The sequence below is a fragment of the Mauremys mutica genome, chromosome 1 (assembly GCF_020497125.1).
Source record: "Mauremys mutica isolate MM-2020 ecotype Southern chromosome 1, ASM2049712v1, whole genome shotgun sequence".
Lineage (NCBI taxonomy): Eukaryota > Metazoa > Chordata > Testudines > Geoemydidae > Mauremys > Mauremys mutica.
The window spans coordinates 138,403,695-138,431,373 of record NC_059072.1 but is presented as its reverse complement, the minus strand read 5'-3'; the positions used below and the strand labels follow the sequence as shown (position 1 = coordinate 138,431,373).

The window sequence follows — 27,679 nt, the reverse complement described above, 5'->3', positions numbered from 1 at the left end:
CCATATGTCAGAAAATCTGAAAAAAATACTTCATAAAATGGAAAAAGTGCATATTGTTTCCTGCCTGTTGAGCTCACAGACTGAATTCACCTCCAGGGTGACCTCTCCTCCCCCTCTCAGCCCATGTCTCTCTCTCCACACAGCATTCTGTGGTCCGTAATGCTCTGTTCTGTCTGGAGATGGCAGCAGAGCAGGGAGGAAACCACGTGTACACCAGGGCGCTACTGGCCTACGCCTTTGCCCTGGCGGGGAAGGAGGAGAAGCGCAGGGCACTGCTGGACTCGCTTGACAAGGAAGCTGTGAAAGAGGGTGAGAGTTCTCGATGGGCCCTTCTCCTGCATCCCAGCCCCCGGCCCTACATCCCCAACTCGTAAGGTGACCATGTATTGAGAATCATATACAGGTGCTCAGAGGGGAAACCACAGCAGAGGAATGTTACGAGGGGCCGGCACCAGGCGGGAGAACGTTATTTGACAAGAAGAAACCAGATTGAGAGAGAGGCAGCCCACGCAGGTTTCTGACCTGACAGCATGTTGTATCCCTGCCCTTTTAAGGACTCCTTGTTCTTTTAAACTGGGTCATTGATTGCAACTTTCAGTATCCAACCTACCTATTAGGTAAATTGCCAACTTTCCCTTTGCATTTGTCTCTCTTGCATTTGCCCTTTCCCTTGTCCATGCCTTCCCTCCATTTGCCCCCTTGCTCTACTCGGGAGCTTGTTAGCTTTTCCTCTGTTTGTTTCAGTCCGTTTCCCCCTTTTCTATACTGTGACTGGTTTCTCCTTTCTTTTCCTCCTGCTCTCTTCCTCCTTCCCCCAAGTCTCCAAATTTCTCTCCTCTCTCCTGCCTCCCACACCAAAAGCTTTCACATACTCCCTACTTCCCAGCCCACAAAATCACAGGCATATTGTCCTGCTGCCTTGCACCCCACAAATCTCTCTCTCCCCACACACACACTGCAGCCTGCCCCAGGCACAAGCTAATGCACAAGCACGTGCAAGGTTGCCCCAGGATCCACTCACACGCACAGGCTCCTTCTCCCCCACCCGAAAGCCATTCACACACACACACACACACACACAGAGACTGCCCCCAACCCTAGTGAACATGGGACTTGTTATGCAGGGTCCCAGCACGTGCAAACTCCAAGTTCCCTCCCCATCACATCAGACACCTGGGTTCTCTGTCCCCTGCCCCAGCCCCACAAACACAGAGCCTTAGCCCCACACTGATAGGCCTCATGCAGGTGAGGAAACTCACTGTGTTAGAAAATGCATTAGTTGACATACTGCTAAAGACAACTCAGCACCATAGAATCATAGAATATCAGGGTTGGAAGGGACCTCAGGAGGTCATCTAGTCCAACCCCCTGCTCAAAGCAGGACCAAACCCAACTAAATCATCCCAGCCAGGGCTTTGTCAAGCCTAACCTTAAAAACCTCTAAGGAAGGAGATTCCACCACCTCCCTAGGTAACCCATTCCAGTGCTTCACCACCCTACTAGTGAAACAGTTTTTCCTAATATCCAACATAAACCTCCCCCACTGCAACTTGAGACCATTACTCCTTGTTCTGTCATCAGGTACCACTGAGAACAGTCTATATCCATCCTCTTTGGAACCCCCTTTCAGGTAGTTGAAAGCAGCTATCAAATCCCCCCTCATTCTTCTCTTCTGCAGAGTAAACAATCCCAGTTCCCTCAGCCTCTCCTCATAAGTCATGTGCTCCAGCCCCCTAATCATTTTTGTTGCCCTCCACTGGACTCTTTCCAGTTTTTCCACATCCTTCTTGTAGTGTGGGGCCCAAAACTGGCCACAGTACTCCAAATGAGGCCTCACCAATATCGAATAGAGGGGAGTGATCACGTCCCTCGATCTGCTGGCAGATCTAGACAGAGTCAGGTGGGGTGAAAAACGGCAGCTGGTTGTGGCCAACCAATCACATTAGCTGCCTGTGGCTCACCTGAGGGCACCTCATAGCCTAAGTTTACAAACAGCAAATGAATTTGTAAGCCCAGCCATCCCTGTCTATTCTAGGTGCTGAGTCATATTTACCAGCATGCTGCTTAATGCATTTTCTCTTCTAACACGGAGCATTTCCCCAGGGTAGATGGACCTTCAGGCCTTGTCTACACACAAAAGTCATTCTGCTGTATCTGTACTGGTATAATTAAAGTGGTGCAACTCCCGCAGTGTGGACGCAGTTATAGCAGTATGAAGGTGTTCATACCAATAGAACTGTTCCCGTACAGCCCTACTGGTACAAGGCACCTTTATGCTAGTATGACCATGCCCAGACTACAGGTACCAGTAGAAAAGTCACAGCCCTAACCAAAATAGTTGTAGTGGCACAAAATCTGTGTGTTGGCCAGGTCTTACAGGCGTCTTCTCCCCTTTCCACCCTCCTTGAGTGTCTCTCTCCTCCCTCCCACCCGTGTCTGCAGATTCTCCCCCTCCCTTTCCTGCCCTCCTCCCTAGGATCTCTCACCCAAGATTTTTCTTTCCTTCTCCCCTGGTTTCTTCTTCCCTCTCCCTACTCCTTTGGGTCCAAGCCGTCTCTACCCTCCTCTCCCCCTTTGCCTCAGGAGGATTCCTGTCCCCACACTCCCCAGGAGTGTCACCCATTTTGAGGAGGGAGCCTGTTGCAGGGGGAGGAAGCGTCTCAGTGGCATCTAGCTTCCTGCACCCCCCGCCCCCAGGCTCTGGTGGCTACAGCAGCCCAGGAGTGGGCTAGCACTGAGAGCAGCTCAGGGGGCAGCAGGTGAGGCAGAGGATGGTTTGGTCCAAGGGGCATTACATGGAGAGAAGCATCAAGGGGGCACATTTTAGGACTCTGGGAGATGCCTTACAGCTTCCCAGACATAGGGGTCATCACCAGGGAGGAGAGAGTTGGGGCCTGGGTCCCCTTTCCCGAGGGCAAGTTCCTGTGGGAACAGTTTGATGGTGGCTCTTTTTTAAGGTGCTGAAATATTAATGTAGAGACAAAGGGAACTTTTTAAAAATGTGAGCTGGGGCCAGAGCTGCCGGTGCCTGACTTTGCAGCGACACAGGTGTATCTGGGCGGTCCCCCACACATCTCAGTGCTGTGACTGAGCATATCCTGAAACCCAGACCAAATGGTACCATTCGCACTGAGCAGTAGCACAGTTCTGCTCATATCTTAGCTGGCTCCACTCCATTCCTCGCTCCAAGCACTGCTCCTCACTCTGGATACTCGTTCCATGGGAGCGATGGCCCCTGGTCAGCACAGAGTGACATCTGCTCCCTACAGCAAGAGACAAATGAAGAGGAGAAGCCTGTTCTTTGGACTGATAAAATGAAAAATCAGATCATTCCAGGGGGCCCCAAATTAAGGTCCTGGTGTCCCAGGAAATCCCAGGAAGAACTGGGCCTGTGCTGGTAAGAGAAGGACTTATGGGCTGTTCACCCTGCTGCAGTGGGGTGCAACCGTCACTGCTGTAACCCTTGGGCCTTGAGCGCCTGGGGCCACTTAGTGACCTCACACTTTTTGGATCAAAGAGCCCAATAAAGGCTGCTACTGTCCATTCCTGGGATGTCCCTTCATAAGATAAAGGGGATGTAGGCACAGAGGTGGCAGCCTGATTAGTCACTGAGTGTTCGTACCAGAAGGTTTGTATAAATCCACTAGACCAGCAAGTGAGGGACTATTTAATCCTTTCATGTCTCATGTCAATATGCCAGACGAGCATGGGGGGGCTCTGTTCTCCCACCCTCAGCAGCAGCAGGTCAACAACCCCCTTAGAAATGGCATGTATTAAGCATCTGTATTTCCTTCTCTCCTGCCCTCCTGCTCCCTTCTCCTGCTGCAGATGGCTCCATTCACTGGCAGAGGCCCGGGAAGGAGCCGAAAGACGAGCTCCCGTTCTACCACCCCCGTGCTCCTTCTGCCGAAGTGGAGATGACGTCCTATGTGCTCCTCGCTCACCTCACCACGCAGCCAGCACCATCCCAAGACGACCTGTCATTAGCAACTCAAATTGCAAAGTGGATCAGCAAGCAGCAGAATCCCAATGGGGGCTTCTCCTCCACCCAGGTGAACTGTTCCCATCCCCAGCCTCAGACACCCAGGGCAGGAGGGAGAGGCTGACAGGAGAGGGCAGGAGACAGACAAGCAACCTGGGGGACGGAGGAGGCTGCCCTGGGGAGGGGGAAGGCATGGCAGTCCCCTATATAGTTAAGTTTAGATCAGGGGATAGTCACAGCATGGAGTATGGCTGCATCAGATACCCACAGGCCCAGACGGACTAATGAGTTAGGAGACTGGACAAGTGATGCTGCTGTGTATGGAGGACAGAAGAGTCACCCTGAGCACTCACAAGGTAGTGCAGTGCCATCCCCAGCTCCCCCCAGCACTGACCCCAGCCAGCCAGCCCAATTCAGCTCAGGAGCAGAGGCCTCCCCAGAGAAGCAGCAGCAGCCAGTCACTACTGGACATAACCAGAAAGGCGGGGAGGGGAGCACCATCCTGAGTGACAACCAAACAGGAGGTGCCACCTCCCCCTTTGAGCGGGTGCAGACCATGCTGGTGCTTGGAGGCTGGGACCTCAGGGAGTGACCTCTCTAGACAGGACCAGTCATTGGGCCCCATGCTCCACCATTGCCCTGGTTGGCTTGATACCCACAGGGCTGTAAGACTTTCTCATACTCCATTACTGAGCCTCCTGGCTGCCTCACCAGGGTCCTCTCTGAGCTACAGGCAGCTCCCATTTCATCTGGTCCTGAACTGTCCATTTGAGTTGGTCCTTCAGGGAAGGGTGGTGGCATCTTCCCTCAGATGCCTGTGGTGGAGTGTCAGAAATACCAAGGCCTAGGTTCCCTAAGGTACTTAGACACTTGGCTGCTTTCAGTGGGAGAAAGGTGCTTAAATACCTATGAGGATCTGGGCCCAAGGGAATAGAGTGAATGGCTTGTGGGAGTGGAAATGGGAAAATCAGGGCATTGCTGTGTAGGAAGAGTCGGTGGAGTGGGGGCTCTGGGCCCATACAAATGGCTCATTCATCCCCTTGGGCACCTGGGCTCATCTCTTGTCTGGCAGGACACAGTGGTGGCACTCCAGGCGCTGTCCCGATATGGAGTCTCCACCTATGCCAAGAGCGAAGGAGCATCTACAGTGACTCTGCAATCTACAGAGAACTTCCAGTCCCAATTCCAGGTGGATCACGCAAACCGTCTGCTGCTCCAGCGTATAGCACTGCCAAAGGTGCCAGGGGACTACAGCATGGGGGTGACAGGAGAAGGATGTGTCTACGTGCAGGTGAGGGGCCCTGGGGCAGGTGGAGAGGGAGAGGCTGCTGCTGAGGGGAGCCTGTCTCATTCCCATTGGAGATGGGAAGATGGGGTGGATTGGGGAGGGAGGGAAGGAAAAGAGAGGAAGAGATGGGGGAGAGGAGGAGAAAATAGGAAAGAGGTGTGAGGAGGAGAGAGTTGACAGAGAGAGTTGGGGAACAGGGAGAGAGAGAGAAGAGATAAAGGAAAGAATGAAACTGAGCAGAGGGAAGGAGATTGAGGAGATGGACAGATGGAAACACACAGAGAATCGTGTGTTCTCTTTCAGACCAGCCTGAGGTACAATGTGCTCCCCAAGACGGGCGAGGCACCGTTCGCGCTGGAGGTGCACACAATCCCCGAGACATGTGACAGCGCCAAGGCTCAAAGGACCTTTAACATCGCCATAAACATCAGGTAACTCCCCCTCGCAGGGCCGGACCTTCCGGAGCAGCCCTAGGGCAGGGGACAAGTCATTTCAGTGGTGAGAGGAGCCCCCAGAAAAGTTGATACAAATCAATATTTTTTCAAAAATTAAATCCCATGATATTTTCTTAATTGCAATTGCTCTTTTCAATGTCAATCAGATTTTGTATTTCTGTGTTGCTAGCTCTTTACTTTCTCCCGCTAAATTGTTAGAGTGATTGTTCTGGGCTTGTTTCCCTGAGGCTGAAAAAGACAAGTCAGCATCTTAGTCACACTCTTCGTGTGAGAGCAACACAAACTCAGACATAAAAGTGCCCAGACAGTAGCCCGTCCTGTACCTGCAACCATCACCACCCTCCCACGGAGCGAACTACCCCAGTCGCAGGAGCTGAGTGCTTTGACCCGGCCATTCTCCTTCACCAGGATTTACAGGCCGAGTTCAATCAGACTTGTACTCCTAAATCATTTCAGTGCTTTTACAATACCCACCCTTAGATGCCAAAATATGGGCTTCAGAGCCTAAGGACAAGTCTACACTTAAAACACCGCAGTAGCACTTAAATGAAGTCACTCTACACCGACAGCAGAGAGCTCTCCCATCGGCGTAGTTATTCCACCTCCCCGAGAGGCACTAGCTATGTTGACAGGGGAAGCTTTCTCACCAACCTAGCTTTGTCTACATGGTGGGGTTAGATCCATATAACTACATCACTTGGGTTGTGATTTTTCACACCCTAGAGTGACATAGGTATAGGTCTGTAGTGTAGACCAGATCTAACTTTAAGCTCCTATTTTTGAAAGTGAGTATCAAAAATCTCACAATGACTTTGCTAGTGTATTGAAATAATAACTTCCTAGTGCTAACACGGAACCAGTTTGGATCTGAAGTGACAGAGATTTTATGCTACTAAGGGAGAATTGTTTACTAAAAATACAGTTTATATATCCAAGTTTCAGGGCTCCTAAGAGGGTAAGGGGCATCCTCTTATTCCTGTTCTTTCAGTTTGCTTGCTGCTTCCATTAGTATCCAGTGCATGGCATTTGTGTATAACAAATTTCTTCAATTCTTTTCTTATTGGAGGCTGTTTAAGTTTGATTCATTTCAAGGACTGTATTTCATTTTTAGCCCCTACTATCAATTAGGATCCCCTCTTTTAAGCAATTTCTGTCACTTTCCCAGGTTATACTCTGGTTTATATCTTCTAACATTTCTTCTTCCTTGTGCCAGACAATTCCTATTACTGTTAGACCACAGCAATTATTTACAATGAAAACCAACAAAATCGCTTATAAGCTTCTCAATTTGGAGGACATACTCCACACGTTCTTGTATTGTACATAAGCATTTCCCATTATGTATTAGAACAAAAGATATTTTCCATGTATAGAATGTTGCAAGTTTGAATTTAATAATGATTCAAGATTGTCAAATAACAAGCTCAAATGAGATTATTTAACCAAAGATTAATACAGCTGTGTACAGAAAGAAGGTCCATCTTGCCCAATATCCTGTTTTCCAACACTGGCTGGTACCAGATGCTTCAGAGGGAATGAACAGAACAGGGCAATTATTGAGTGATCCATCCCCTTTCGTCCAGGCCCAACTTCTGGCAGTCAGCCACTGATGGACCTATCCTCCATGAATTTATCTAATTCTTTTTTGAACCCTGTTATATTTTTGGTCTTCTCAACATCACCTGGCAACGAGTTTCACAGGTTGACTGCACATTGTTTGAAGAAGTACTTCCTTTTGTTTGTTTTAAGTTTGCTGCCCATTCAATTCATTGGATAACTCCTGGTTCTTTTGTTATGTGAAGGGCTAAATAACACATCCTTATTCACTTTCTCCACACCATTCATGATTTTATAGACCTGAGTCATATCCCCCCATTAGTCATCTCTTTTCTAAGCTGAACACTTCCAGTCTTTCTAATCTTTTCTCATATGGAAGCCGTTCCATACCCTTAATCGTTTTTGTGGCCTTTCTCTGTATTTTTTCTAACATATCTTCTTTGAGATTGGGCAACCAGAACTGCATGCAGTATTTAAGATGTGGCATAAAATGGATTTATACAGTGGCATTATGTTTTCTGTCTTAATATCTATCCCATTCCTAACATTCTGTTAGCTTTTCTGAAGGCTGCTACACACTGAGCAGATTTTTTTTCAGTGACTCCAAGATCTTTTTCTTGAGTGGTAACTGCTAATTTAGATGCCATCATTTTATATGTTAGTTGGGATTATGTCTCCCAATGTGCATTACTTTGCATTTATCAACACTGAATTTCCATCTGCCATTTTTTTGCCTAGTCACCCAGTTTTGTAACTCTTTGCAGTCAGCCTTGGACTTAATATCCTGAATAATTTTGTATTACCTGAAAAGCTTGCCACCTCATTGTTTACCCCTTTTTCCAAATCATTTGTGAATATATTGAACAGCACAGGTCCCAGGACAAATCCCTGTGGGACACTGCTATTTACCTCTCTCCATTCTGAAAACTGACCATTTATTCCTACCCTTTGTTTCCTGTCCTTTAACCAGTTACTGATCCATGAGAGAGCCTCACTCTCATCCCATGACACCCTACATTGCTTAAGAGCGTTTGCCGAGGGACCTTGTCAAAGGCTTTCTAAAAGTCCAAGGACACTATGTCCACTGATTTCAGAGTGGCAGCTGTGTTACTCTGCAAAAAGAACAAGGAGTACTTGTGACACCTTAGAGACCAACAAATTTATTTGAGCATAAGCTTTCATGGGTTAAAGCCAACTTCATCAGATACATGCAGTGGAAAATTCAGTAGATAGATAGATTGATAACATAAAAAAATGGGTGTTGCCATACCAACTCTAATGAGTGCAAAGTGCAAGCTGATCTCCATATTGGAAGAGAAGGTTCAAGGTCTGGAGAAACGGATATCAACCCTGCGTTCCATAAAAGAAAATGAGGATTTCCTGGATAGACGTCAGGATCAGCTTCAGCGGGCACAATGTTCTGAAGATTCAGAGCAGGCTACGCAGCGGGGACAGAAGGCCAGCGAGGATAATTGGCGGCATGTGACTTCCAGAAGAGGAAAGAGTACCAGAAACGTCCATGTACCAGAAACACAGATACAGGTGAGCAACCATTTTCATGTTCTCTCTGCAGGTACTAGTGCAGAGAGTGGAGTGGATGATACATCTCAGGGAACAGAGCAGAAGGAGACTCCACTGATTGGAAGGCATGAGATGCACCGTCCTAGGGATGGGGGTTCCACGACCACCACTCCCAAGAGGCGGAGGAGGAGGGTGGTGGTGGTCGGGGACTCTCTCCTCAGGGGGACTGAGTCATCTATCTGCCGCCCTGACCGGGAAAACCAAGAGGTGTGCTGCTTGCCAGGGGCTAGGATTCATGATGTGACAGAGAGACTGCCGAGACTCATCAAGCCCTCGGATCGCTACCCCTTCCTGCTTCTCCACGTGGGCACCAATGATACTGCCAAGAATGACCTTGAGCATATCACTGCAGACTACGTGGCTCTGGGAAGAAGGATAAAGGAGTTTGAGGCGCAAATGGTGTTCTCGTCTATCCTCCCTGTGGCAGGAAAAGGCCATGGTAGAGACCGTCGAATCGTGGAAATCAACGAATGGCTACGCAGATGGTGTCGGAGAGAAGGGTTTGGATTCTTTGACCATGGGATGGTCTTCCAAGAAGAAGGATTGCTAGGCAGAGACGGGCTCCACCTCACGAAAAGAGGGAAGAGCATCTTTGCAAGCAGGCTGGCTAACCTAGTGAGGAGGGCTTTAAACTAGGTTCACCGGGGGAAGGAGACCAAAGCCCCGAGGTAAGTGAGGAAGTGGGATATCGGGAGAAAACACAAGTAGGTGAATGCAAGAGGGGAGGGCTCCTGCCCCATACTGGGACACCAGGACGATCAGTGATTTATCTTACATGCCTATACACAAATGCAAGAAGCCTGGGGAACAAGCAGGGAGAACTAGAAGTCCTGGCACAGTCAAGGAATTATGATGTAATTGGAATAACAGAGACTTGGTGGGATAACTCACATGACTGGAGTACTGTCATGGATGGATATAAACTGTTCAGGAAGGATAGGCAGGGCAGAAAAGGTGGGGGAGTTGCGTTGTATGTAAGAGAGCAGTATGACTGCTCAGAGCTCCAGTATGAAACTGCAGAAAAACCTGAGAGTCTCTGGATTAAATTTAGAAGTATGAACAACAAGGGTGATGTCGTGGTGGGAGTCTGCTACAGACCACCAGACCAGGGGGATGAGGTGGACGAGGCTTTCTTCCAGCAACTAACAGAAGTTGCTAGATCACAGGCCCTGGTTCTCATGGGTGACTTTAATCACCCCGATATCTGCTGGGAGAGCAATACAGCAGTGCACAGACAATCCAGGAAGTTTCTGGAAAGTGTAGGGGACAATTTCCTGGTGCAAGTACTGGAGGAACCAACTAGGGGGAAAGCTCTTCTTGACCTGCTGCTCACAAACAGGGAAGAAATAGTAGAGGAAGCAATAGTGGATGGGAACCTGGGAGGCAGTGACCATGAGATGGTCGAGTTCAGGATCCTGACACAAGGAAGAAAGGAGAGTAGTAGAACAGAGACTCTGGACTTCAGAAAAGCAGACTTCGACTCCCTCAGGGAACTGATGGGCAAAGTCCCCTGGGAGAATAACATGACGGGGAAAGGAGTCGAGGAAAGCTGGCTGTATTTTACAGAATCCTTATTGAGGTTGCAGGAACAAACCATCCCGATGTGTAGGAAGAAAAGTAAATATGGCAGGCGACCAGCTTGGCTTATCAGTGAAATCCTTGCTCATCTTAAACACAAAAAAACAGCTTCCAAGAAGTGGAAGATTGGACAAATAACCAGGGAGGAGTATACAAGTATTGCTCAGGCATGCAGGAGTGAAATTAGGAAGGCCAAATCACACTTGGAGTTGCAGCTAGCCAGAGATGTTAGGAATAACAAGAAGGGTTTCTTCAGGTATGTTAGCAACAAGAAGAAAGTCAAGGAAAGTGTAGGCCCCTTGCTGAATGAGAGAGGGAACCTAGTGACAGAGGATGTGGAGAAAGCTAGTGTACTCAAAGCTTTTTTGACTCTGTCTTCACAGACAAGGTCAGCTCCCAGACAGCTGCACAATGCAGCACGGTAAGGGGAGGAGGTGACCAGCTCTCTGTGGAGAAAGAAGTAGTTCGGGACTATTTAGAAAAGCTGGACGAGCACAAATCCATGGGGCCGGATGCACTGCATCCGAGGGTGCTAAAGGAGTTGGCCGATGTGATTGCAGAGCCATTGGCCATTATCTTTGAAAAATCATGGCGATTGGAGGAGGTCCCGGATGACTGGAAAAAAGCTAATGTAGTGCCCATCTTTAAAAAAGGGAAGAAGGAAGATCCAGGGAACTACAGGCCTGTCAGTCTCACCTCAGTCCCTGGAAAAATCATGGAGCAGGTCCTCAAGGAATCAATTTTGAACCACTTAAAGGAGGGGAAAGTGATCAGGAACAGTCAGCATGGATTCACCAAGGGCAAGTCATGCCTGACTAACCTAATTGCCTTCTATGATGAGATAACCGGCTCTGTGGATGAGGGGAAAGCAGTGGATGTGCTATTTCTAGACTTTAGCAAAGCTTTTGATACAGTCTCCCAGTACAGTATTGATACAGTATTTGATACAGTATTCTTGCCAGCAAGTTAAAGAAGTATGGGCTGGATGAATGGACGGTAAGGTGGATAGAAAACTGGCTAGATGGTCGGGCTCAACGGGTAGTGATAAATGGTTCCATGTCTAGTTGGCTCCCGGTATCAAGTGGAGTGCCCCAAGGGTCGGTGCTGGGGCCGGTTTTGTTCAATATCTTCATTAACGATCTGGAGGATGGTGTGGACTGCACCCTCAGCAAGTTTGCAGATGACACTAAACTGGGAGGAGTGGTTGATACGCTGGAGGGTAGGGATAGGATACAGAGGGACCTAGACAAATTAGAGGATTGGGCCAAAAGAAATATGATGAGGTTCAACAAGGACAAGTGCAGAGTCCTGCACTTGGGACGGCAGAATCCCATGCACTGCTACAGACTAGGGACCGAATGGCTGGGCAGCAGTTCTGCGGAAAAGGACCTAGGGGTTACGGTGGACGAAAAGCTGAATATGAGTCAGCAGTGTGCCCTTGTTGCCAAGAAGACTAATGGCATTTTGAGTTGTATAAGTAGGGGCATTTCCAGCAGATCGAGGGATGTGATCATTCCCCTCTACTCAGCACTGGTGAGGCCTCATTTGGAGTACTGTGTCCAGTTTTGGGCCCCACACTACAAGAAGGATGTGGATAAATTGGAGAGAGTCCAGCGGAGGGCAACAAAAATGATTAGGGGGCTGGAGCACATGACTTATGAGGAGAGGCTGAGGGAACTGAGATTGTTTAGCCTGCAGAAGAGAAGAATGAGGGGGGATTTGATAGCTGCTTTCAACTACCTGAAAGGGGGTTCCAAGGAGGATGGATCTAGACTGTTCTCAGTGGTAGAAGATGACAGAACAAGGAGTAATGGTCTCAAGTTGCAGTGGGGGAGGTTTAGGTTGGACATTAGGAAAAACTTTTTCACTAGTAGGGTGGTGAGGAACTGGAATGCGTTACCTAGGGAGGTGGTGGAATCTCCTTCCTTAGAGGTCTTTAAGGTCAGGCTTGACAAAGCCCTGGATGGGATGATTTAGTTGGGGTTAGTCCTGCTTTGAGCAGGGGGTTGGACTAGATGACCTCCTGAGGTCCCTTCCAACCCTGAGATTCTATGATTCTGTGAGACTAATCGACTAAGGTGGGATATTATCAACAGGAGAAAAAAAAACCTTTTGTAGTGATAATCAGGATGGCCCATTTCAAACAGTTGACAAGAAGGTGTGAGTAACAGTAGGGAAAAAATTAGCATGGGGAAATAGTTGAGTTTGTGTAATGACTCATCCACGCCCAGTCTTTATTCAGGCCTAATTTAATGGTGTCCATTTTGCAAATTAATTCCAGTTCTGCAGTTTCTCGTTAGAGTCTGTTTTTGAAGTTTTTTTGTTGAATAATTGCGACTCTTAGGTCTGTAATAGAGTGACCAAGGAGGCTGAAGTGTTCTCTGACTGGTTTTTGAATGTTATAATTCTTGATGTCCGATTTGTGTCCATTTATTCTTTTACGTAGAGATTGTCCAGTTTGGCCAATGTGCATGGCAGAAGGACATTGCTGGCACATGATGGCATATATCACATTGGTAGATGTGCAGGTGAACGAGCCTCTGATAGTGTGGCTGATATGATTAGGTCCTATGATGGTGTTCCCTGAATAGATATGGGGACAGAGTTGGCAACAGGCTTTGTTGCAAGGATAGGTTCCTGGGTTAGTGTTTTTGTTGTGTGGTGTGTGGTTGCTGGTGAGTATTTGCTTCAGGTTGGAGGGCTGTCTGTAAGTGAGGACTGGCCTGTCTCCCAAGATCAGAATCACCCTTGTCCACATGCTTGTTGATCCTCCTCAAAGAATTCTAATGGATTGGTGCGGCATGATTTCCCTTTATAAAAGCCATGTTGACTCTTCCCCAACAAATTGTGCTCATCTAGTTCTGATAAGTCTGTTCTTTACTATAGTTTCAACCAATTTACCTGATACTGAAATTAATCTTACCAGCCTGTAATTGCCAGGATCGCCAGTGGAGCCTTTTTTTAAAATTTGCATTACTTTAGCTAGCCGCTATTCATCTGCTACAGAGGCTGATTTAAGCAATAGGTTACGTACCACAGTTAGTAGTTCTGCAATTTCCTATTTGAGTTCCTTCTGAAACTCCATCTGGTCCTGACGACTATTTACTGCTTAATCTGCTTAAATGGGGGGAGGGATAGCTCTGTGGTTTGAGCATTGGCCTGTTAAACCCAGGATTATGAGTTCAATCCTTGAGGGGGCCAGTTAGGGATCTGGGGCAAAAAATAGTCCTGCTAGTGAAGGCAGGGGGCTGGACTCAATGACCTTTCAAAGTCCCTTCCAGTGCTAGGAGATTGGTATATCTCCAATTATTACCTTTAATCTATCTATTTATTCCAAAACCTCCTCAGATTTGTCACCCAACAAGAATGGCTCAAGTACAAGAATCTCCCTCACATCCTCTGTGGTTAAGACCAATGCAAAGAATTAATTTAGCTTCTCCACAATGTCTTTTTCTTCCTTGAGTGCTCCTTTACCTTGATTGTCCAGCAGCCCCACTGATGTTTGTCAGGCTTCCTGCTGCTGATGTACTTTAAAAAATTGCTGTTAGTTTTTAGGCCTTTTGCTAGTTGCTCTTCAGATTCTTTTTTGGCCTCCCTAATTTTACTTTTATGCTTGATGTGCCATAGTTTGTTTTTTTCTATTTTCCTCTGTCGATTTGACTTCCAGTTTTTAAAAGACGTCCTTTTATTCACTAACAACCTCTTTCACTCTGTTGTTCAGCCACAGTGGCACTTTTGTGGTCCTCTCATTTTTTTTATTTGGGATATACATAAAATTCGAGCCTCTATTATGGTGTTTTAAAAAAATTGCAGGCATTTCACTCTTGTGACTCACGGTCGCTATTCAAGTCAGATGGTCGGGAGCATATTCCTACTGCTATACTCTTATTATTCAAACATGGAATTTATATCCACAGGGATTCTATGGTACAGTTTGTTTCATTAAAGATTTTTACTATATTTGACTGTTTTCTTTCACATATATTCCCTTCTTCTGTACCTTGTGGAATGCTAAGAGTGTTCATTCCCAAACTAACTTTCCAACCCTCTTTCCTTTTATACAGTGTGAGATAAAGAAACTTCTTTTTGGAGGAAAAAGTACTTTCCCGTTATTATTTTTGCCATATGTTCTGTTTTCCTAGTTACTGGTGGAATTTCTTTTATGGCCCTCCATTTACCTGACTGATGAGTAAAAAGGAATCTCTAATCCAGTGATTATTACTAACAGCTGTAACAACTGAAAGTTCTTAATGAGTTAAAAACATGTTCAATGGGCCTTTATTCCATCCATATAGAACCCATCTGTAACAACAAATACCTCTTATCAATCACAGAACATAATTGGATCATAAGCATCCCTTATTAATTACCCAGCCTTGTTTATGAAAACATACTTCTGTAAAAGCAGCAAAGAGTCCTGTGGCACCTTATAGACTAACAGACGTTTTGGAGCATGAGCTTTCGTGGGTGAATACACACTTCGTCGGATGCATGATCCAGATCCAGACTAACACGGCTACCCCTCTGATACTGCTGTAGATACCTTTCAGTAGTTTTGAGGGGTTCCCTTCCCTGGCTGTCTGGGCTGTATTAATTAAGTTGGGGTAAAAACCAGAGTAAACGATTGCACTCATTCCATCATCCTCTCTTCACCAGTAGGTTAGATATGTACATGGCAATAAATATATACATACACAAAATGAAAAGGCTTTTGGTTAGTATATAAAACTATTATGAGAGTTTAACATACAAAAATCATAAAAGGGTAATATTTACTAGCAAGAACAATGTTCAGCTTCTAATTTAGGGTGAAAGATTATGGTTTGGATTTCTTGGGGAAACGGGCATTTCACCCAATTTGACCTTCAGTCTTACAGCCACACTTCTGGTTTGTTTAGCTTGCAGCTTCCCCACCCATCTCTTGATCCACTCAATGTGCAGTAGGCCACTTTGCATAGGAAAGCAGGGAATGACCCTTTCTTGATAACTTGGAGTTCTTTTTAGCTAGATTAGGAGGGAGAAAGAGGTTTTGTCCATATGCAAATAATGAGAAATTCTTTTCTAGGCGATTAACAATACTCTCATTAGCCACTTTAGTTTCTCTTCTTGGGGAGAGCAACTCCTGACCTTGGCTGAACTGTGGGTCCATAGACAAAGGGTCTCACCTGATGTGAACCATTTTATTCCTAAGTGCATCCTATTTTGGGATAAATAGAGGTGGGTAGCTTTTCTCATTTTTGAGGGCTGGAAGGAATCACTAGTTATTAATCATTCAAACCAGGCCTGTTCTATATATCCCCTACAGTACCGGCTAAACAGTTTGCAGAAACGGCACCTTCACTTCCAGTATTTTGTTTTTCTGTCTAAAAGTTCTGTCAAATTCAAATAGGATCCTCTAGCCATAGTGGCATTTAGAAACACAAGTCTTTATAACTTAGTTCATTACAAACTGCAGTCAAAATTAGCACCAATATTTACATTGGTTCTACAACCCCTCAACCCATTTTAAATCAATAATTGTAAAAAACCAAGTGATTTAAATCCTGATTTAAATTGTTCCCTCCTCCTCCTGCCACCAACGATGGGAGTAATTTAACTAAACCCCTTATTGGAAAGGATGCCGTCTTGTTTCAGGGACTTTCAACAAACTTCCACTGTTCCAAGGGCAGGACTGAGGGGCACTGGCAGAGCTCTGTGGGGAGCCCAGGACTGGGATAGCAGCGGCGCTAGGCTGCAGGGCAGGAATGGCAGGTATTGGCAGCTCAGGGAGCCAGGGACCAGAACTGGACTAGCAGGAGCCAGGCAGGGTGGGAGGTGCTGCAGGTCAGGATTGAGGTGCATCAGCTCTGTGCTGAGATGTATTAAACCTTGTTTCGTTTCCTGCTTGGTCTCCCAGCTACACAGGGAAACGCCCCGTCTCCAACATGGTCATTGTTGACGTTAAAATGCTGTCAGGATTCATCCCTGTGAAGTCATCAGTGAAGATGGTAATGGCCTGTTCTGTGTATGGGTCGCAGTCCCCAAGGGGTATCTGCCCCACAACCCAGTGGAGTCCAGTTCCCCACAACCCCAACCTCACCCAGTGTGCATCTAGGGCCCCTTGACTCCAATCCCATTCTGGCCCCAGGTCAGCTCCAAACCTCAACCCCTCATTTTACCGGTGCAACCAGGCCCCTCCCTAATCCCTTGTCCAGCGTCTGGTCCCCCCTTGTCTCCTGTCTTTCTGACCCCATCTCTTCTTTCTAACCCTCCCCTGATTCCCCACGCCCTCCCCGTCCCATCCCATCCCCCTGAGCGCCCACTCAGTGACTCCCTGATAAATTGTTACACACAGGGGGAGCAGGCCCAGCTGGAGGCACCTCACAGTCTCCCCTGGAGGGGGCAGTGCTCCTGTAAGGGGAAGTCAGGCTGGGCTTGCGGGGTGCTTGGGAGAGAGAGTGATGAGCCCCCACCTCCCTGCATCCCTCTCTTCTCCCCCAGCTTTAACACCCCCCCCCACACACACACACACTGCAACTCCTGAGCCCACCCTGGGCCCTGCATCTCCTCAGGGAGACTCAGACACTGGGAGGTGTCCCTTGAGGGGCCCTGAGGTGTGATGGCATCAGACTAATGATGCCTGTGAGCAGCACAGGGGAGGCAGTGCCCAGAACCCCAACACTGCCCACAGCCCCAGCCCTGCCCTCAGGGGATGGGTCAGACACTGCACTGATGCTGCACTTGATTGTGGCCTAGCCCCACAGGTCTCAAACCGTGGTACTTCACATCTCAGTCCACCAGGTGGGTGGGGCCATACATCGACGGTGCACCAACCCCCCCCCTTCGGGGAGGCTAGTTCTGCCTCGCCCCTTACACACGAGGCCCCACCCCTGCCCTGCTCCTTCTGCCTGAGGCCCCACCCCCATGCCCCCACACTCTCACCCACTGGGGCCAGAAGAGCCCTGAGCCCCCCACCGCAGACAGAGGAACCCCAGCTGCCTGGCCAAGCAGCCCCAATCCCTGGCTCTGAAGGAGCTCTGAGCCCTGCTGTGGCCCAGCCCTGGGGCTGCGCATTAGCGGAGGTTTGGGGAGGCTTAGCCTCTCCCAGCTGCATTACGCACTGTCCCTGGGGCCATAGTACAGATTTTGCCTCTTCCTTTAAAGCAGCAGCCAGAGGCACCAACTTTCTGGTTTCCCCGAGGGCGCTTGACCCCTGCTGGGCCCCAGGCCCTGCCCACAGTTGCCACCTTTCCCCGAGGACTGCCCCCTGCCCTGCCTCTTCCCGCCCCGTTCCACCCCCTCCCCCGAGCACACCCTGTCCTCCCTCTGCCTCTTCCTGCCCCTGCTTCTCTCACTTCCCCCCAGAGCCTCCTGCACACCACTGAGCACCTGACCACCGGTGGGTGGGAGGTGCTGGGGGGTAGGGGGAGGAGCTGATCAGTGGGCCACCATTGGGTGCTGAGCACCCACCTTTTTTTCCATGGGTTCTCCAGCCCCAGAGCACCCACAGAGTCAGTGCCTATGGCACCAGCAAAGAACCACAGAGCTATAGGCTAGAGCCCTGTGTGGGACTAGTGTAGAGCTCTGCAATGGGATTGGGATCCCGCAGGACCCATTGCCATAACAGCGGGAGCAGGATTAAAAATTAGTCCCACGCAGGACTCTACGCTAGGAATGGGAGGGACCACAAGAGGTCATCAAGTTTCAGCCACCTGTGAGGAAGCAGGACCATGTAAACCTAGCTCATCCCTGATAGGTGTCTGTCTAACCTGTCCTTAAAAATGTCCAGTGATGGGAAATCACAGCCTCCCCTAGAAGCCTGTGCCAGAGCTTAACTGCCATTGCAGTTAGGTTAGATTTAGGACAAATTTTCTAACTCTCCCTTGCTGCAGATTAAGCCCATTACTACTTGTCTTACCTTCAGTGGACATGGAGAGCAATTGATCACCATCCTCTTTATAACAACCCTTTAAAGTATTCAAATATGTTATCAGGTCCTCCCTCCGCCTTCTTCTCTCAAGACTAGACATGCCCAGAGTTTTTACCTTTCCACATAGGTCAGGTCTTCTTCACTTTTTATCATTTTTGTGGCTGTTCTCTGGACTCTCTCTGATTTATCCACATCTTTGCTGAAGTGTGGTGCCCAGAAGTGGACACAGTACTCCAGCTGAGGCCTCACCAATGCCAAGTAGAGTGATACAATTACATACCATGACTTACATATGACACTCCTGTTAATATACCCCAGAATGATATTAGCCTTTTTCACAACTGCATCACATTGCTGACTTATATTAAATTTGAGATCCTCTGTAACCCGCAGACCCTTTTCAGCAGAACTACCCCCTAGCCATTTATTCCTCATTTTGTAGTTGTGCATTTCATTTTTCCTTCCCAAGTGTAGTATTTTGTACTTTTCTTTACTGAATTTCATCATCTTGGTTTTGGACCAATTCTCTAATTTGGCAAAATGGTTTTAAATTTTAATCCTGTCGAAAGTGCTTACAGCCCCTCCCAGCTGGTGTCATGCACAGATTTTAGAGGCATGCTCTCAACTCTATTATCCAAGTGATTAATGATCATGTTGAGTAGTGCCAGACCCAGGACTGACCACTGCAGGACCCTACTAGATGCACCCTAGCAGTCTAACAGCAAACCGTGGATGACTGCCCTTTGAGTACAGTCTTTCAACCACTTGTGCATCCAGCTGATAATAATTTCTTTTAGGACACGTTTCCCTGATTTCCTTATGAGAATGTCAGGTGGGACTGTGTCAGAAGCCTTATTAAAATCAAGATATATGGTGACTGCTGCTTTCCTCTCCCTCCCCGCCCCCACTATCCACTAGTCCAGTAACCCTCTCAGAGAAGAAAGTGAGGTTGGTTTGGCCTGATTTGTTCTTGACAAATCCATGCTGGCTTTATCTTGTAATCCTGTTACACTCTAGGTCCTTACAAGGTGACTGTTTAATAATTTCTTCGGCTATCTTTCCAGGTATGAATGTTAGTCTGACTGGTCTAAGAATCCCTGGGTCCGCTTGTTCCCATTTTTAAAGATAGATACTCTGTTTGCCTGTCTCCAATCCCCTGGGAAATCACCCATCCTCCAGGAGATCTCAAAGATAATTGCTAACAGCTCTGGGATTGCTTCAGCATCCCATTCCTTAGGGTTCTGGGGTGGTTCGAAGTGGGCTCAGTAACATCCTGCTTCTCTCCCTTGGCCACTGGCAGCTGGAAGGACGTAACCACATCCACCGCACAGAACTGAGCACCAACCACGTGCTGCTGTACATGGAGCAGGTGAGCGCTCACAGGGGGCCAGGATGGGCCAGGGAGAGTCACCCCCTGACATACCTTTGATAGGGGCACTGAGCGGGGATCTCCCAGGCTTTGGCCAGGGAAAACAAACCCATGTATTCCTGCGCAGCTGCTGCTGCTCCCCAGCATTTCTGTGAAACTCTTCCTGCTCCTCCCAACACATAGAGCTGGGACCCTGTTCTCTCCCCAGCCTATGGGTACCAGAGAGAGCTGCTTGTACCTGGGGGAGGGGAATCGTGACGGTAGGGCTTCTCCCTTCTCCCTCAGAGCCTGAATCCCTGCCAGGCCCTGCAGCCAAGGGGGGCAGATGCTGGACCTGCAGAATGAGGGGTGGGGAGATGGGGAAGGAGAGAGTGAGGTGGCTCAGAGCATCCTCCTGAGTCTCATCTGTTTCCCCCACACACACCCCAGGTGAGCAATGTGACTCAGAGCTTCTCCTTCGCGGTGGAGCAGGACTTCCCTGTACAGAGCCTGAAGCCGGCACTGGTGAAAGTCTACGATTACTATGAGACAGGTGCGTGTGGGGGCAGGGCTGGGGGGAACGTTAGCTCCCATGGGCCTGTCACAGGGAGGAGAGAGGCCACAGTCAGAGCCACAGGGGGACCTGCTGGGCTCGGGATTGTGTTTGGCCTTGTTCTCTCAATGATCCACCTCCCCAACCCCGGGCTGCCTCCTGAGGGTGGTGACAGGCCTGGGGCTGAGATGAGAACCTCACGCCAGCGCTGCCTGCTCAGCGACTGCCCATGGAGGTTCAAGGGCAAACCCCATTCCCTTCTGCTCCTGCTTCCAACCCGAATGCTCCTGCCGCACCATCCCTGACACTGGTTTGCCTCACGCAGAAAGCGTCCCCCTCTCATCTCTGGACACAACAGGCCCATCTCAGCAGTGTCACCCCTCTCCCAGATGAGAATGTGGGGCACACAGGGATTATGGACAAGGGATCATACTCCACTGGCCTCATGCTCGCACCATGAGCCCCAGACCCCTCCCGCACTGTAGAGGGAAGGTGCCAACCCAGGTGGGTTAGAGCCAAAAGGACCTGGGAGGGTTCTGGGTTCAGATCCTGCCCTGAGATCCCAGCTCTGGGTGTGACCTGGGGGAGGCACATTCACTCCTCTACCTCCCCAGCTAGGACATCGGGTGACAAAACCAGAGCCCAACGGCAACCCCAGCGGTTGTGTGTCAGACGAGGTGCAAACGGACATAGGGCACCTGGCACAGACCCACTGGAGATACCTGTTGTGCTGTAGCCTTGGGGTAACCTTGGCCTTCCTCCCATGGAGCCCGGCTGAGCTTCCCCCAGTGCCCCTGGAGACAGGGCTCCCTCCTCTCCTGCCTGAGATCTCTGATGCGGTGCCAGCTCTCTGCCACAGGGCCTGGTGAAAGTGCGAGGAGTCCTGGTTGCGTCTCACAGCCCTGATCACATCTCTCTTCCCTTGTGTCTTCCAGATGAATTTGCCATCACTGAGTACAGCGCCCCCTGCAGCAAAGGTAGCGTATGAAGAGCCATTTCCTCCCCTCGTCCTGCTCACAGCACCCCCATACCTACTCCCCACTGCAAGAGCTCAGCTCCAGGTGTGCATCCCCAGTGCAGTCGGAGCTGGTGGCTTTTTTTCCCCTGCACAGGGGTTTGTTGCCTGCACTGATGGTGTCTTTGCTTATTCCGGGGGACAGATGCTCCTTTCATCCTCACTTTACACATCTCCCTGCTGCAGCCTCTGCCTCCTGAGCTGTATTGAAACTGTGTCATTGCAGTGGTTTGTGAGAGGCTCTTCCAGGGGCGGGGTGAAGGCTCCAGTCCATTCAGAGCCAGCAAGCCCCTGCCATCTCACTGGGTCGCTTGTTTGTGTGAAGTTGTCAGAGATGGGCTGTCCGGGCTCAGATCAAAATAAGAACATGAGGCCGCTCAGCCTGTCCTATAAGCTCAAATTCTTTACACCCCCTCTTTCCCCAGCAGCTGGGTCTGAACTTCCTGCTTCTGGCTAGGATCAGAGGAGCCAAAATATCAGTGACAGGGAGGATGAGAGAGTGAATTAAAGAACCAAAGCAGAGAAGAGCCAGACAGAGGAGGGGAGGGTCTTCCAGCAGCAGGACTCAGCAGAACCCTCCTTTTCCCAGCCCTTATTCTGCAGGTCTGAGAGGCCCAGGGAAGGATCTCAGCATCCAGGGGCTTCTCTGCGCTCCATTTCCCCTGGTGCTGATCCACAGGCAGATGCTCAGTCCCAGTGCAGGGAGCTCCCTTCCCTCCCCTGATTACTGATGGCTCTTGTGTAAACGGATTCACTCCATTCTGTGCTGGGTCCCATAGGAACAAAGGGGTGGAGAGAGAACGTGCTGCTCAGATCAGCACCTCACTCCCAAAGCAAATGTCCAAGCTGAGCCTTAGCATGTCTATGGCACCGAGTATCCTGTGATCCCAGGTGAATCCCAGCTGGGCTGCTTCCCTGCCACATGGCCGCTTTGCAGTGTCAGACACAGCAGAGATGGTTCCAGCCGGAGCCTAGGCTGACACAGCCTGTGCTGCGACTCCCCAGTGTTATGAGACACTCTGTTTGGAGGCAGATGTGGCAAGGTCCTGTCCCTGGTGGGGAGAGATCAGGGCCATGGAATCTCCTGCCTGGGGCCCTGGCAGGGGTGTGCTCCCTGCAGCAGAGGAGCCGTGCCCAGCCCTGGATATGTACCCAGGCCTAGGGGAGGAGTGGCAATTTTCTTCTCTAAACCCCTTCCGTTCCCACTCTTTTCCCCCTCACAGTGGGAGCTGAGCAGGGCAATGTGTGAGGGATGGAGTCGTGTTCCGAACTTCCTGCGTCCCACCTACTTAGCCCCTGCACAGGCTGAGGTGGATGGATGGAGCGACGAAGAGAAAACAGCAGCAAGAATCAGGAAACAAACATTACAAATAAATGAATTCACCAACCTGACCAATGGCTCCTGGCCTCTCTGTTCCCAACCCCCTTAGCCCCATTCAGCCCCAGATCACAGCTTCACCCAGGACTTCTCAGGCCAAGGTGTGTCCCATCCAGCTGGTCTCTGCCCTCCACAGCCAGAATAGGGGAAAGGGTCTGTGGGAGAAAATCTGCTAAGTACTTTTGTGTCAATAGCCCTCACCTTTTCCAGCTAGTGACTAGTGCGGGATTGTTCCTTACTTGTGAACATGAACTGTGGGACTGTAGATGCCCCCTGCCTGCTACAGGTTGGAAACAGAAATACTCAGCTGTGTGCTGGGGCCTGATACAGCTAACATGTAATGGGGTCTCCTTTGGATGAAGGGGTCGAGGTCTGGGGGTTTGGAACACCAGCCTGAAAGTTCCATCCCTGCTGCTCCCATGAAGTGCCAACTGGCCACAGTGTGTAGCATTGTGACAAGTGGTTTGTCCTAGAATTAAATGACATGTTCCAGGGATTTATATAATACTAGTTGTTAGTGCCTTAGCTAATGGGACTGCCAACCCCCTTCCCTTTGGGAAACTACTCCACAGTCTGAGAGCCCCTTCAGTTAGAAAATGTTTCCCGAAACGCTCCCTTTTCTCGGTTTCAGTCCATTTACTCCTAATTTTACCTGTTCAAATCCCCTAAAGAATTTCCTTTTAAATGCATGTAGTGAATTATTGTGTCTTCTAGTTATTCATTATGTAGCCAAACTATGCATATTTAGGTATTTCAAAATACCTTCATAGGTCACTTTATTCAGCCCTTTCTCTGCACAAAGAAATCCTTGCATCTAGTTCTCCAGCTTTTCACCTTATTTTATGTCTTTGTCTCCTGCTGTGGGGGCCCCATTATTCATGCCCTAACGGGCCTGTCTGCACTACAGTGGTGGATCACCTATGGGTCTGTGGGACCTGTGCCTACGGGCCTGGCCATAGGGAGGTTCCCCCGCAGGCTAAGATTGCCAACCCTCCCGAATTGGCCAGGAGTCTCCTGGAATTGGAATCAGTCTCCCGGTGGCTTCTGAAACTAATCCCGGAGATTTTAATAGGCCGCTAAAACTCTGGTCAGTGGTGCTGTGGGACTAAGGCAGGCTCCCTACCGGCCCTGGCTCCCCGTAGCTTCCAGAAGTGACTGGCACATCCCACTGGCTCCTAGGCACGGGGCAGCCATGGGGGCTTTGCATGCTGCCCCTACCCTGAGGGCAGACTCTGAAGCTCCCATTGGCTGTGCTTCCCAGCCAATGGGAGCTGCAGGGCCAGTGCCTGCAGACAGGGGCAGCGCGCAGAGCTGCCTGGCTGCCCCTGAGCCTAGGACCTGGACATGCAGGTCGCTTCTGGGAGTGCCCAAGGTAAGAGCCACCCACCCACATCCCTCACCCGCTCCTGCACCCCAATCCCCTGCCACAGACCTGAGCCCCCCACCTTCACCCCAACTCCATCCTGGAGCCTGCACCCCACATCCCCTCATGCAACCAACCCCGTGCCCCAGGCTCAGCCTGGAGCCCCATCCCACACTGCCCCCCCCAGCCCAGAGCCTGCACCCCCTCTTACACCCCAACTCCCTGCCTGAGCCCAGTGAAAGTGAGTGGGGGGTGAGTGAGCGATGGAGGGAGTGCAGATGGAGTGAGTGGAGGGTGGGGACTTGGAGAAGGGGCGAGGCCTCTGGGAAGGGGCGGGGCAAGAGTGTTTGAGTTTGTGTGATTAGACAGTTGGCAACTCTACCTCAGGCCAGAACCCTGCCGCTCCTCCTCTCCTGCCCCCTGGCCAGGCTGGACAGACGCAGGAGCTGTGGTAGGGTGAGCACTGAGCATGCTCCCACTGTGCAGAGCTGCCCACCCCAGGCCCTCTCCTCCCCCTCCCTCCCGCATGGAGCTGCCCCCCAGCCCCTCCCCTTCCCTTCTCCCTCTTGTGCAGAGCTGTCCCCAGCCCCTCCCCTTCCCCCCATGCAGAGCTGTCTCCCCAGCCCCTCCCCTTCCCCCTTCTTCCCACATGGAGCTGCCCCCCCAGATGCTCTCCTTCCCCCACTTCTGTGCAGAGCTGCTCCCCAGCCCCTCTCCTTCCTCCCCCTCCCTCCTGCGTGGAGCTGGCCCCCCCACACGGTCCCTCTCCTTCCCCCCATTTTACACATAGGTATAGTGAAACACCCAGAGGTTAAGTGACTTGCCTACAGTCACGCACAAAGTGAATCAAGTATCATTGCTAATTAGAAAACTCAAGAGTCCTGACTGCCAATCTCCAACACTTATGATAGATATTGTTTTAATAAAAAAAGCCTCATGTCTCAGCTATTACAATATTTGGCACTTAGGCAGAGTTCTCTGGCATAATACTGCCTTAGGTGTACAGATCCCTGCAGCTGTCCACACTCACTCACCTGAAACTACAGGCTCCAAAACTACTGTCCCAAGTAGCAGCAGGGTTATTAATTCAAAACCATACAATTTATTGACAAGATGACAACTTTAAAGATATCCACATTTTAGGTGCATTGAACAACTTGTTTTCATTCATATTTATTTCTATGCTATTTTATATTAGTGTTTTATTCTTTCACATGTAAAGAGACAGGGCTCCCGCCCTGGGCAGCTTACAATCTAGTATTTTTCTAATAAATATGTAGCTTATATTTGGTGGTGTTAAACTTCAAGCTGCTTTATAAAAGCTAAATAATTAATCCTCACTCACCATGGGGGAGAGGGAGTTGGGTAATATTCTTTGTGCCTAGAGCCCCAGTAAATCTTAATGCACCTGTGCTGACTCTGACTACAAATTAAATTCTATTTAAATTAGAGCTGAGCCAAAGGGGATGAAAATTGGAAATACATTTTTTCACAAAATGAAAAGTTCCCCAAAATGTTGATTCAGAAATGACAAGACATTGTTGTAATGTGGTTCGGTCACAGAGAACCCCTTGGGACAGTTACCTGATGTGCTAAGATTACCTCTGAGCCCGTTTTTCCTGCCAGCTTGGGACTCCAGAACCCTGCCTTGTTGAACCAGACACGCTAGCCTGCTGCAACATAGGCCCAGTTCTGGTCCATGCCCCCAAAGCTGCAGGCTTTCACCGAAAACTGCTCAGCAGGTCACCTATCTCCAGCACCCAGACACCCAGTTCCCAATGGGATCCAAACACCAAATAAATCCCTTTTACTCTGTATAAAACTCATGCAGGGTAAACTCATAAATTGTCCATCCTCTACAACACTGATAGAGAGATATACACCGTTGTTAGCTTCCCCAGGTATTAATCACTTACTCTGGGTTTATCAATAAACAAAAGTGATTTTATTAAGTATAAAAAGTAGGATTTAAGTGGTTCCAAGTAATAACAGCCAGAACAAAGTAAGTTACCAAGCAAAATAAAACAAAACACTCAAATTTAAGCCTAATACATTAAGAAACTGATTACAGGTAAATCTCACCCTCAGAGATTTTCCAATAAGCTTCTTTCACAGACTGGACTCCTTCCTAGTCTGGGCCCAGTCTTTTCCCCTGGTACAGTCCTTGTTAGTTCCAGTAGATATCTCAGGTGGTAAGCAGAGGTTCTCATGACTGGAAGCCCCTTTATCCTGTTCCACCCGCCTTTTATAGCTTTGGCACAAGGTGGGAATCCTTCATTCTCTGGGACCCCACCCCTTCTTCTAAATGGAAAAGCACCAGGTTTAAGATGGATACCAGTATCAGGTGACATGTTCACATGTCCTGTGACACCCACTCCATTCTTCCAGGGGTGGCCTGCACATATACAGGAAGGCTTGGAGGTAAATAAACCATTTACAATCAATTGTCCTAGTCAATGGGAGCCATCAAGATTCTAAACCACCATTAATGGCCCACACTTTGCATAATTACAATAGGTCCTCAGATCATATTTCTAGCTTCAGATGCAAGGATGATAGATGCATACAAATAAGAGGAATGTATTCAGTAGGTTATAATCTTTGTAATGATACCTTACAAGAGACCTTTTGCATGAAGCATATTCCAGTTCTATCATATTTACACTCATAAGCATATTGCCATAAAACATTATGGTGTGCAATGTCACAATTGTGTTTCAGTCCTTTCAACAGGCAGAGAGGGCAGCCCTCCCCGTGTGAAGAGGCCATTTGCTTGTGGGAGTTATGCATGAAGCATTTGATCCACCTCAAAGCTTCTCACCTTCCAGGAGCCCAGAAAACAGATCACCTCAGCAGTTCTTTCTCCTCTCACTACAAGAGGTCCTTTTGCTCCTACATAGCAAGTACCATTTTCCAGTGGTGGAGGACTTTCCTCATAGACCTGTTCGCAAGCAGGCAGAACAGGAAATGTCATCGATTTTGCTCCCTGTGCGGCCAGAGCCAAGGATCTCTCACAGATGTCTTCTTGCTCCCTCAGACAATGCCTTCTCCCCCATTCTTCTGATGCACAAGATCTTACTGAAGGTCAAGCAGGACAGAGTAAGGGTTATTCTTATAGCTCCTCCCTGGCCATGCCAGCACTGTCATGACCATGTCACTGACATGACCTGTCAGCAGCAACCCCAATGCCACTCTCTGCCTCCTCCTCGACCTGATCTCACAACAGCACAGTTGAATGTTCCACCCAAACCTCAAAACCCTCCACTTGACTGTGTGGCAGCCCCATGGTTAAATCCTGTGGAGCTGGCCAGTTCAGAGCAAGTCTGCCTGGTTTTGCTATGCAGCAGAAAACCATCTACTAGAGTTACTTACCTCATCAAGTGGAAGCGTTTCTCTATTTAGTCGTCCCATCAAGGCCTCTCATCCGCTAGGTCACCTCTCCAGACTGTGCAGATGTATCTACTTCATCTAAAACAGCAAGGCCTAGCTATTTCATCTACTAAAGTACACCTAGCAGCCATCTCAACTTTCCACCATCCGGTAGCTGGTAAGTCAGTCTTTTCGCACAAAATGTCCATTTGCTTCCTCAAGGGCTTAGAAAAGCTATACCCACAGATTCGGGAACCCATTCCCCCCATGGGACTTAAACCTGGTCCTGACAAGACTTACAGG

At 49.1% G+C, this 27,679-nt stretch overlaps 1 protein-coding gene across 1 annotated transcript in view; it reads left to right on the top strand.

Annotated features, from left to right (window-relative positions):
* The window catches only part of LOC123355747 (alpha-2-macroglobulin-like), an 80,452-nt gene extending 57,794 nt beyond the window's left edge, over positions 1 to 22,658 (top strand). The window contains exons 28-36 of the mRNA XM_044998379.1: positions 144 to 309; positions 3,829 to 4,052; positions 5,055 to 5,273; positions 5,574 to 5,701; positions 16,338 to 16,428; positions 19,651 to 19,719; positions 20,149 to 20,251; positions 21,187 to 21,228; positions 22,490 to 22,658. Of these exons, the coding sequence (XP_044854314.1) occupies positions 144 to 309; positions 3,829 to 4,052; positions 5,055 to 5,273; positions 5,574 to 5,701; positions 16,338 to 16,428; positions 19,651 to 19,719; positions 20,149 to 20,251; positions 21,187 to 21,228; positions 22,490 to 22,515 (1,068 nt within the window). The 3' untranslated portion in view covers positions 22,516 to 22,658. The remainder of the gene's footprint in view (positions 1 to 143; positions 310 to 3,828; positions 4,053 to 5,054; positions 5,274 to 5,573; positions 5,702 to 16,337; positions 16,429 to 19,650; positions 19,720 to 20,148; positions 20,252 to 21,186; positions 21,229 to 22,489) is intronic.
* Positions 22,659 to 27,679: the final 5,021 nt, after the last annotated feature.